We start from the raw sequence: 12,691 nt of genomic DNA on the forward strand, positions 1-12,691 counted from the left end.
GATATTCCATAACAAAATCAGCCGTTTCCAGCTACAATAGTCATTTACAACATTAACAATGTCTGCACTGTATTTCTGATCAATTTGATGTTGTTTTAATGGACAAAAAAATGAGCTTTTCTTCCAAAAACAAGGACATTTCGAAGTGACCCCAAACTTTTGAACGGTAGTGTATATTATTATTTTTAAATCTCATGTATCAGGTTAATATTTGAAAATGGAAGTCCTGATAATAAATGTATCATATCTGATGATCCAATATCAAATTACATTACAGGTATGTTTGAGTTAAGTGCAATCTAGACTACTTTATTCCTTCATGTCATACTGTTGTTTGTACTCGATTTGACCCTTATTGCTAAAGACGGACAATATTACTGTTAGGTTGACTGGGATAACGTGTGCACCACATTTGTCCAGTGGGTATTTATATTTTTCCAAGCCCTATTAAGTACAGTTGGCATCACTAGTTAATTGCTTGGCCTTGCCTGCTGCTCTCTCTCTCTCTCTCTCTCTCTCTCTCTCTCTCTCTCTCTCTCTCTCTCTCTCTCTCTCTCTCTCTCTCTCTCTCTCTCTCTCTCTCTCTCTCTCTCTCTCTCTCTCTCTCTCTCTCTCTCTCTCTCTCTCTCTCTCTCTCTCTCTCTCTCTCTCTCTCTCTCTCTCTCTCTCTCTCTCTCTCTCTCTCTCTCTCTCTCTCTCTCTCTCTCTCCCTCTCTCCCTCTCTCCCTGACCTTGTTATTGGTCTGGAGGGATCAATTGGACAGCTACAGTAGCAACAGATGGTCTGCTATAGTTCCACTAACACATATAGACTTAATGTAGGTCAAAGATGACACTTACAATTGAATTCCAATTCAGCCATCGCTGACTAATGTATACAACCAAGGGATTACTTCTGCAGTGTTTGTTTATGACATTATAGTTGTATGTGATAGCCTGCTGCCTGAATTTCAAATATATTCTGCTTTGCAAAAATTGTGAAATAGACATGAACAGATATCCATGGACTAGGCTAGGGTTAGGAGTTTTTCTTGACCACATGACTCGACTAGAATGACACTGACCTGGCAAAAGAGTGGATCCTAGACAAACTGCTTTACTGAGTTTGACTGAATTGGAGCCATTTAGTGTAATGGTATGTCATGTCAAAAGAATGTTTATTCTATTTCTTCCCTTTTGGGGGAGGTGAAGGGGAGGGTGATTTCTCAATCCAGGGTTTGTGTTTGTTATTTTACCTCAACTTTCTTACAATGTGAAATAAAATATTATAAATCAAGAAAAAAAAGCCTGTCATGTCATAGTTTGGCATGGCTCAGTTTGGTTTGGCCTGGTCCAGCCTGTCTTACCGTTCTCCGGTGTAGCCTGGACTGCACAGACACTGTCCGCTGGAGGATACACACATCCCCCCGTTGTGACACTGACACTCCTGGGAACAGTTCCTCCCGAAGCGCCCCTCCGGACACGGCTGGCCACACACTGTACCCTAAACACACACAGAACATTGAATGTGTCAGCACAATATCAACATCCCAGAGTAAATACAATATGTAGGCCATCATATCAATATCCCATAACACATATCAATACATTTGATGCAAAAAGAGGATATGTTTCAATGTGGAGGCTGCTGAGGGGAGGACGGCTCATAATAATGGCTGGAACGGAGCGAGTGGAATAAAACACATAGAAGCCATGTGTTTGATGTATTTAATACCATTCCACTGATTCCGCTCCAGCCATTATTATGAGCCGTCCTCCCCAATTAAGTTGCCACCAACCTCCGGTGATGGACATGGTGTCGTAGCTATCGACTCCTTGCAGTACCATTATATTATGACATTATATTACTGTAAATGTCAATATGATAACTCACAGTAATACACGTGACTATCAAACATAATTTATGTGTGTGTGCGTGTGTGTGTATTACCATCCATCCAGCGGGGCAGGAGCACTCTCCTGTGACATGGTGGCACACTCCTCCATTCTGGCAAGGGCATCTCTCCTCACACTGCTGTCCATGCTTCCCTGGTGGGCACAGGTCCTCACAACTATAGGACAAGAGGAGAAACATGAAATCAATCCTTACAGACTTAAAGAAATGACCGAGTCAGAAACAAAAAGGGACTGATTAATTAATTAAAAATTATGTATTTCACAAGAGCATCTCTTTCAAACCCTTTTTTGTCTTGAAGCACCCTAGCCACCGTTGTCAGAAACTAACTAGTTTTAGAACACCTACTCATTCAAGGGTTTTTCTTTATTTTTACTACTTTCTACATTGTAGAATAATAGTGAAAACATCAAAACTATGAAATAACACATATGGAATCATGTAGTAACCAAAAGTGTTAAACATATATTTGAGATTCTTCAAATAGCCACCCTTTGCCTTGGTGACAGCTTTGCACCCTCTTGGCATTCTCTCAACCATCTTCATGAGGTAGTCACCTGGAATGCATTTCAATTAACAGGTGTGCATTATAAAAAGTTAATTTGTGGAGATTCTTTCCTTCTTAATATGTTTGTGCCAATCAGTTCTGTTGTGACAAGGTGGGAGGGGGGTGTACAGAAGATAGCCCTATTTGGTAAAAGACCAAATCCATATGATGGCAAGAACAGCTCAAATAAGCAAAGAGAAATGACAGTCCACTCTTTGAAAGTTTCTTCAAGTGCAGTCGCAAAAACCATCAAGCGCTATGATGAAACTGGCTCTCATGAGGACCGCCACAGGAATGGAAGACCCAGAGTTACCTCTGCTGCAGAGGATGAGTTCATTAGAGTTACCAGCCTCAGAAATTGCAGCCCAAATAAATGCTTCACAGAGTTCAAGTAACAGACACATCTCAACATCAACTGTTCAGAGGAGACTGTGTGAATCAGGCCTTCATGGTCGAATTGTTGAAAAGAAACCACTACTAAAGGACACCAATAAGAAGAAGAGACTTGCTTGGGCTAAGAAACATGAGCAAAGGACATTAGACCGGTGGACATATGTGTCACAGTTGACTTGGACTGGTGTAGAGGCGGAATCAGATGCAGGAGACAGGTGCTGGAGGTGAGTGTCTTTTAATAAATTGACACACACAAAAAAGCCGCGAGGCACAGGGCGCTACATACAGTCTGCCTGGGAAAAACACATTCCCATAAACACAAAAAATATATATTCACACGGCACAAAAAGCAAGGGGCGCAGTAAATCTTCTGACGAAAACTGTCAGTAAAAATGTATAAATCACGGCCCACCGTCCTGAGTGGACAATAAACAATCCCGCACAAAACCCCAACTGAAAACACACACTAAATAAGGCCCCACTAATGACAGACACAAAACAGGTGCGGAACAGACAGACAAAAGACACAGAAACAACGATCGGTGGCAGCTAATAGGCCGGCGACGACGACCGCCGAGCGCCGCCCGACCGAGGAGGGGCGCCACTTTCGATGGATCCTGTGACAGTACCCCTCCCCTGACGCCGGCCTCGGGGACGGCCCGGAGGGCGAGGCGCTGGCCGATCCGGTCGGCGACAGTGGAAATCCAGCAGCATAGGGGGGTCCAGAACGTCCGCCGCCGGAACCCAGCACCTCTCCTCCGGACCGTACCCCTCCCAGTCCATGAGGTACTGCAGGCTCCCTACTCGACGTCGGGAGTCCAGGATGGCTCGGACTGTGTACGCTGGGACCCCCCCCCGATGTCGGGGGGGCGGGGGGACCTCCAGCACCTCATTGTCCTGCAGCGGACCAGCTACCACCGGCCTGAGGAGAGACACATGAAACGAGGGGTTAATGCGGTAATACGAAGGGAGTTGTAACCTGTAACACACCTCATTTATCCTCCTCAGGACTTTGAACGGCCCCACAAACCGCGGACCCAGCTTCCGGCAGGGCAGGCGGAGAGGCAGGTTCCGGGTCGAGAGCCAGACTCTATCCCCCGGGTTAAACACGGGGGCGTCACTGCGGTGGCGGTCAGCGCTCTTCTTGTGACGTTCCATAGCCCTCCTTAAACATTCCTGGACCGCGTTCCAGGTCTCCTTAGAGCGCTTGACCCATGCCTCCACCACAGGAGCCTCTGTCTTGCCATGGCACCAGGACCGGCTGATACCCCAGCACCACCTGGAAGGGTGACAGGTTAGTGGAGGAGTGGCGCTGAGAGTTCTGGGCCATCTCGGCCCATGGCACGAACTGCGCCCACTCCCCTGGCCGGTCCCGGCAATACGACCGCAGGAACCTGCCCACATCCTGGTTAATGCACTCTACCTGCACATTACTCTCGGGGTGGAGCCTCTCCATAAACGATTTCCACACCCTGGACGTAAACTGGGGACCCCGATCAGATACGATGTCCTCGGGCACCCCATAGTGCCGGAAGACGTGGGTGAACAGGGCCTCCGCGGTCTGCAGGGCCGTAGGAAGACCGGGCAAAGGGAGCAGACGGCAGGACTTAGAGAACCTGTCCATAACGACCAGGATCGCCGTGTTCCCCTGAGACGGCGGGAGATCCGTAAGGAAATCCACCGAGAGGTGAGTCCAGGGCCGTTGTGGAACGGGGAGGGGCTGTAATTTCCCTCGAGGTAGGTGCCTAGGAGCCTTACACTGAGCGCACACCGAACAGGAAGAGACATAACGCCGAACATCCTCAGCCAAGGTGGGCCACCAGTACCTTCACTTCAGGCCCCGCACTGTCCGTTCCACCCCAGGATGACCCGAGGAGGGTAGAGTATGGGACCATCGGATCAGGCGATCGCGAACACCAAGCGGAATGTATTTCAGGACCACGGGACACTGCGGTGGAGTGGGTTCTGACCGACCCGCCCGCTCGATGTCCGCATCCACCTCCCATACCACCGGTGCCACCAGACAGGAGGCGGGGAGTATGGGAGTAGGATCGATGGTCCGCTCCTCGGTGTCGTAGAGACGCAACAGTGCGTCAGCTTTCCGGTTCCGGGAACCTGGAATGTACGAGAGGGTAAAGTTAAACCTCGTAAAAAACATGGCCCACCTTGCCTGACGGGGATTAAGTCTCCTCGCTGCCCGAATATACTCCAGGTTACGGTGGTCGGTCCAGATGAGAAAAGGGTGACGTGCCCCCTCAAGCCAATGTCTCCACACCGTCAAAGCCCTGACCACGGCTAACAGCTCCCGGTCCCCCACATCATAGTTGCGCTCCGCCGGGCTCAGCTTCTTAGAAAAGAACGCACATGGGCGGAGCTTCGGAGGAACGCCCGAGCGCTGCGATAGCACAGCTCCTACCCCAGCCTCGGACGCGTCCACCTCCACTATGAATGGCAAAGAGGGGTCCGGATGCGCCAGGACAGGTGCATTGGTAAACAGAACCTTCAGACGATGGAAGGCTCTGTCCGCCTCTGCTGACCATCGTAGCCGCACCGGCCCCCCCTTCATCAGTGAGGTAATGGGAGCTGCCACCTGGCCAAAACCCCGGATAAACCTCCGATAATAATTAGCGAACCCCAAGAACCGCTGCCCCTGTTTCACAGTGGCTGGGGTTGGCCAATTACGCACAGCCGTCACGCGGTCACACTCCACCTCCACCCCCAAGGTGGAAATGCGATATCCTAGAAATGAGACGGCTCGTTTGAAGAACTCACATTTCTCAGCCTTGACGTATAGGTTATGCTCCAGCAGCCGCCCAAGCGCTTTACGCACCAGGGACACATGCTCGGCGCGTGTGGCGGAGCAGATCAGGATGTCATCGATGTACACCACCACACCCTGCCCGAGCATGTCCCTAAGGACCTCGTCCACAAAGGATTGGAAGACAGCGGGAGCGTTCTTTAACCTATACGGCATGACGAGGTACTCATAATGGCCCGATCTGGAACTAAATGCGGTTTTCCACTCATCTCCATCTCGGATACGCACTCCTGAGATCCAATTTCGTGAAGAAGCGCGCCCCGTGAAATGACTCCACTGCCGTAGCAATGAGAGGTAGTGGGTAACTGAAACCCACTGTGATAGCATTTAGACCTCTATAGTCAATGCACGGGTGCAGACCTCCCTCCTTCTTCTTCACAAAAAAGAAGCTCGAGGAGACGGGGGACTTAGAGGGCCGAATGTATCCCTGTCTCAAGGACTCAGTGACGTATGTATCCATAGCCACTGTCTCCTCCTGAGACAGAGGATACACGTGACTCCTAGGAAGAACCGCGTCGGCCTGGAGGTTTATCGCACAATCCCCTCGTCGATGGGGGGGTAATAGAGTCGCCTTCGTCTTACTGAAAACGATAGCCAAATCGGCATACTCTGAGGGAATGTGCACGGTGGAGACTTGGTCTGGACTCTCCACCGTAGTCGCACCGATGGAAACTCCTATGCACCTACCTGAGCACTCCCTCGACCACCCCGTCAGGGCCCTCTGCCCCCACGAAATCTGGGGGTTGTGTGTGGCTAGCCAGGGGATTCCCAGTACCACCGGAAACGCTGGGGAGTCAATGAGGAACAGGCTGATACGCTCCTCATGACCCCCCCACGTCTGCATCACCAGTGGCACGGTGACCTCCCCTACTTGGCCTGACCCTAGCGGTCGACTATCTAGGGCATGCACGGGGAAGGGGTGGTCCAGCTGAACCAGGGGAATCCCTAACCTCTTAGCTAACCCACGGTCCATAAAACTCCCAGCTGCACCTGAATCGACTAGCGCCTTATACTGGAAGTGAGGGGAAAAATTAGGAAAACAAATGGAGGTGTACAAGTGGTCGACAGGGGGCTCTGGGTGTGGCTGGTGCGGACTCACCTGGGGGGTCGAAGTAGTGCTCTGCCTGCCCTCCGAACTCCCGGAGGGACCTCTCCAGCACCGGTCCACAGTGTGTCCTCTGCGCCCACATCGGGTGCAGGAGAGACCCCCCCCCCCCCCTCCGGTCCTCCTCGATGCAGCCCCCCCCTATCTCCATGGACTGGGAGTCGGAACGAACAGGCCCCGACTGGAACGTCCCCGGGCAGCCAGCAGGTTGTCCAATCTAATGGACAAATCCACCAGTTGGTCCAGAGTGGAGGTGTTGTCACTACAAGCCAGCTCCCGGCGGACATCCTCGCGAAGGCTGCACCTATAGTGGTCTATCAGGGCCCGCTCGTTCCACCCCGATCCAGCGGCGAGAGTCCGGAATTCCAAAGCGAAATCCTGAGCGCTCCTCGTCTCCTGTCTCAAATGGAATAGGAATAGGAAGCGGCGGGTGAACTCAGGGTAGTCACCCCGGGCTGAGTCTGGACCATCCCAGACCGCATTGGCCCATTCCAGGGCTCGACCCGTGAGACACGAGACGAGGACGCTCACCCTCTCTTCGTCGGAGGGAGGGGGGCGGACGGTCGCCAGGTACAGTTCTAGTTGGAGCAGGAACCCCTTGCACCCAGCGGCCATCCCATCGAACTCCCTGGGCGGTGAAATCCGGATCCCGCCGGCACCCGCTTCAGTGGGTGTGGGTAGGGACGCAGGGTGAGGGACCGGAGCTGGTCTGGCTGGGGAGGCACCTCTCTCCCAGCTCTCCAACCGGGCCAACACCTGATCCATGGCCGAGCCTAGGCGGTGGAGGAGGCTGGCATGTTGGGAGAGCTGCTCAGCCATGGATGGCGCTTCTGCTCCTGCTGACTCCATAGGTGATGGTGCGGGATTCTGTCACAGTTGACTTGGACTGGTGTAGAGGCGGAATCAGATGCAGGAGACAGGTGCTGGAGGTGAGTGTCTTTTAATAAATTGACACACACAAAAAAGCCGCGAGGCACAGGGCGCTACATACAGTCTGCCTGGGAAAAACACATTCCCATAAACACGAAAAAAATATATTCACACGGCACAAAAAGCAAGGGGCGCAGCCCGGTAAATCTTCTGACAAAAACTGTCAGTAAAAATGTATAAATCACGGACCACAATAAACAATCCCGCACAAAACCCCAACTGAAAACACACACTAAATAAGGCCCCACTAATGACAGACACAAAACAGGTGCGGAACAGACAGACAAAACCAAAAGACAGAGAAACAACGATCGGTGGCAGCTAATAGGCCGGCGACGACGAGCGCCGCCCGACCGAGGAGGGGCGCCACTTTCGTTGGATCCTGTGACAATATGTCCTTTGGTCTGGAGTCTAAATTGGAGATTTGCGGTTCCAACCACCGTGTCTTTATGAGACGCTGTGTGGGTGAACGGATGATCTCCGCATTAGTTTTCCCCACTGTAAAGCATGGAGGAGGAGGTGTTACGGTGCAGGGGTGCTTTGCTGGTGACATTGTCTGTGATTTATTTAGAATTCAAGGCACACTTAACCAGCATGGCTACCACAGCATTCTGCAGCGATACGCCATCCCATCTGGTAAAGGCTATTTGACCAAGGAGAGTGATGTAGTGCTGCATCAGATGACCTGGCCTCCACAATCCCCTGACCTCAACCAAATTGAGATGGTTTGGGATGAGTCGGACCGCAGAGTGAAGGAAAAGCAGCCAACAAGTGCTCAGCATATGTGGGAACTCCTTCAAGACTGTGGATATTTGAAGAATCTCAAATATAAAATATTATATACACTTTTTTTTGGTTACTACATGATTCCATATGTGTTATTTCATAGTTTTGATATCTTTACTATTATTCTACAATGTAGAAAATAGTACAAATAAAGAAAAACCCTTTTGACTGGTAGTGTACATACAGTGTGAGTTTGTGTTTTTTTATATTTCTGAGTGCGTGCATGTGTGCGTGTCAATGATGACTCACAAAGCACCGGTGTATCCGGGTGAACACTTGCACTCCCCGGTCACGTGGTGGCACGCTGCTCCATTTTGGCACAGGCACTTCTGTTGGCACCCGTTGCCATAGGTGCCCGCCTCGCAGACCTCCTCGCAGCGCCAGCCCCTGTACCCGGGCTGGCAGATACAGGCGCCTGTGATGGGGTTACACAGTGCACTGTTCTGACACTGGCAGCGGTTACTGCAGTGGGGACCCCAGTGGTTGCTGTCACACGCTGAGAGAGAAATAAGAGAGAGAATGTAAGATTTAAAGTAGGAGATATAAAACGGGCTGATTTTAGCATTGTATTCAGTGAGTATGTTAGTTTGTAAGTATGTATTTTAGAAGAATGCTCAGAACATACTGAGACTTTAAAATCGACAAAAGCTCCTAATATCCAGGTCATTGAGGGATTCAAATACATCGAAAATGAGTTGACTGCTAAGAGACCACAAAACAAAGCCAGAAACCACCAGCCATCCACAACCTGTTCCTCAAGCTGATTTAATCAGAGCTTGTTTTGATTTATTACCTCACATTGAGGTCAATCATCTCTCCTTGCCAGTTGTGCGGTACTAGGATTTATTTCAGGCGCACACCTGTTTTCAGTTTTGGACAGGCAGCTGTGCTGGAGGAGCACTTCACCAACAATCCCCTCAGCTAAAGCTATTGTAAACATCTGGGCCAAATGAAACCCTGCGCTTCATCGAGGTCTCTACGTTAAGTCACTTGACCAAAACAAACATAGTGTCCCCAAATGAGTGTTGAGGTTGATAACTTTAGGTCATGTTTCACTATTAACCCAGCAAGTTAACCATCTGTGGGGAAGGGGGATCCTACCAGCCTACCACACTCAAGACCACTCCTATTAAAAGCTGAGTAGCTGAGTGGAGACACACATCTTTAGCGTGGACCCGGCCCTCCTTTCATCGGTTTCAACAGGGTCCTGTTCATTAGCGAGCACCATAGCAACAGAAAACAAAAATAAGCATTTCTCATTGGACAAGTCTATGTAATGCCTCCCCATTTCAGTCTGTTTTCTTCTGTTTGGTGACAAATGAACACGACCCAGCTTTCTCGTGCCTCTCAACCATAGGTTCTCTGCTGAACTGTAGGAAACTCACGTTCTCTCTGTAACCGCATGTTTATTCTAGTTGTCTTTCATCTTCTGTGAAACACGTTTCTATGTTTCTATGATTACGGCGGGGGTTGGGTTAGGGTTAGGGTTAGGGTACTGCTCTCATGGTTGGGTTAAGGTTAGGGTACTGCTCTCATGGTTGGGTTAGGGTACTGCTCTCATGGTTGGGTTAGGGTTAGGGTACTGCTCTCATGGTTGGGTTAGGGTTAGGGTACTGCTCTCATGGTTGGGTTAAGGTTAGGGTACTGCCTTCATGGTTGGGTTAGGGTTATGGTACTGCTCTCATGGTTGGGTTAGGGTTAGGGTACTGCTCTCATGGTTGGGTTAGGGTTATGGTACTGCTCTCATGGTTGGGTTAGGGTTAGGGTACTGCTCTCATGGTTGGGTTAGGGTTAGGGTACTGCTCTCATGGTTGGGTTAGGGTACTGCTCTCAAGGTTGGGTTAAGGTTAGGGTACGCTCTCATGGTTGGGTTAGGGTTAGGGTACTGCTCTCATGGTTGGGTTAAGGTTAGGGTACTGCTCTCATGGTTGGGTTAGGGTTATGGTACTGCTCTCATGGTTGGGTTAGGGTTATGGTACTGCTCTCATGGTTGGGTTAGGGTTATGGTACTGCCCTCATGGTTGGGTTAAGGTTAGGGTACTGCTCTCAATGTTGGGTTAGGGTTATGGTACTGCTCTCATGGTTGGGTTAGGGTACTGCTCTCATGGTTGGGTTAGGGTTCCTACTATCTATCCAACTAGGTATCCAACAAGCCAAAAACAAAGATAGACAGCAAGCGGTCAGTAATTACTGCTGTCATTAAAATATTTGGAACCTATGTGTAATCCAGTTATGTAATGAAAATGAAACACCTGTGATATAACAGTGCAAAAACGAAGTACTGTACAGCAGTGAGTCTAGAGCCAGGTGCTGGTGCTGGCAGAAACAACTATCTATCCAACTATCTATCCAAGTAGGTATCAAATTATTTATCCAACTATGTATCCAACTATATATCCAACTATATATCCAACTAGGTATCAACTATCTATCCAACTGCATATCCAACTAGGTATCCAACTATCTATCCAACTAGGTATCAAAATATCAATCCAACTAGGTATCCAACTAGGTATCAAAATATCTATCCAACTAGGTATCCAACTATCTATCAAACTATCAATCCAACAAGGTATCCAACTATATATCCAACTATCTATCCAACAAAGTATCTAACTAGGTATCCAACTATCTATTCAACTAGGTATCCAACTATCTATCCAACTAGGTGTCCAACTAGTTATCCAACTAGGTATCAACTATCTATCCAACTAGGTGTCCAACTAGGTATCCAACTAGGTACACAACTTTTTATCCAACTAGTTATCCAACTAGGTATCCAACTATCTATCCAACTAGGTATCAACTAGTTATCCAACTAGGTATCAACTATCTATCCAACTAGGTATCCAACTAGGTATCCAACTATCTATCCAACTAGCTTTCCAACTAGGTATCTAACTAGGTATCCAACTATCTATCCAACTAGGTACACAACTATCTATCCAACTAGTTATCCAACTAGGTATCAACTATCTATCCAACTAGTATCCAACTATCTATCCAACTAGTATCCAACTAGGTATCCAACTAGGTATCCAACTAGGTATCTAAGTAAGTATCTAACTATGTATCCAAATAGGTATCCAACTAGGTATCCAACTAGGTATCCAACTAGGTATCTAAGTAAGTATCTAACTATGTATCCAAATAGGTATCCAACTAGGTATCCAACTAGGTATCTAACTAAGTATCCATCTAGGTATCCAACCAGGTATCTAACTATCTATCCAACTAGGTATCAAACTACGTACACAACTATCTATCCAACTACATATCCAACTAGGCATCCAACTATGTATCCAACTATATATCCAAATAGGTATCAGACTAGGTATCCAACTAGGTATCCAAATAGGTATCCAAATAGATATCCAACTAGGAATGCAACTAGGTATCCAACTTGGTATCCAAATAGGTATCCAACTAGGTATCCAACTATCTATCCAACTAGGTATCCTACTAGGTATCCAACTAGGTATCAAACTAAATATCTAACTAAGTATCCAACTAGGTATCCAACTAAGTATCCAACTATCTATCCAACTAGGTATCCAACTAGGTATCCAACTACCTATCCAACTAGGTATCTAACTAAGTATCTAAGTATCCAACTAGGTATCTAAGTAAGTATCTAACTATGTATCCAAATAGGTATCCAACTAGGTATCCAACTAGGTTTCTAACTAAGTATCCATCTAGGTATCCACTAGGTATCCAACTAGGTATCTAACTAAGTATCCAACTAGGTATCTAAGTAAGTATCTAACTATGTATCCAAATAGGTATCAGACTAGGTATCCAACTAGGTATCCAACTAGGTATCCAAATAGGTATCCAAATAGATATCCAACTAGGAATGCAACTAGGTATCCAACTTGGTATCAAAATAGCTATCCAACTATCTATCCAACTAGGTATCCTACTAGGTATCTAACTAAATATCTAACTAAGTATCCAACTTGGTATCCAACTAGGTATCCAACTAAATATCCCACTATCTATCCAACTAGGTATCCTACTAGGTAGCCAACTAAATATCCAACTAGGTATCCAACTAGGTATCCAACTAAGTATCCAACTAAGTATCCAACTAGGTATCCAACTAAGTATCCAACTAAATATCCAACTAGGTATCCAACTAGGTATCCAACTAGGTATCTAACTAAATATCTAACTAAGTATCCAACTAGGTATCCAACTAGGTATCCAACTAAA

At 47.9% G+C, this 12,691-nt stretch overlaps 1 protein-coding gene across 2 annotated transcripts in view; it reads right to left on the bottom strand.

Moving 5' to 3' along the window:
• megf10 (multiple EGF-like-domains 10) overlaps positions 1-12,691 on the bottom strand; it is a 116,588-nt gene that overhangs the window by 46,867 nt on the left and 57,030 nt on the right. For both annotated transcript variants that reach the window (XM_045693502.1, XM_014143939.2), the window contains exons 6-8: positions 8,723-8,969; positions 1,931-2,051; positions 1,347-1,483 (exon numbers count right to left, since the gene is read on the bottom strand). In XM_045693502.1, the coding sequence (XP_045549458.1) occupies positions 1,347-1,483; positions 1,931-2,051; positions 8,723-8,969 (505 nt within the window). The remainder of the gene's footprint in view (positions 1-1,346; positions 1,484-1,930; positions 2,052-8,722; positions 8,970-12,691) is intronic.

This window comes from Salmo salar, chromosome ssa01, assembly GCF_905237065.1.
Source record: "Salmo salar chromosome ssa01, Ssal_v3.1, whole genome shotgun sequence".
Taxonomy (NCBI): domain Eukaryota; kingdom Metazoa; phylum Chordata; class Actinopteri; order Salmoniformes; family Salmonidae; genus Salmo; species Salmo salar.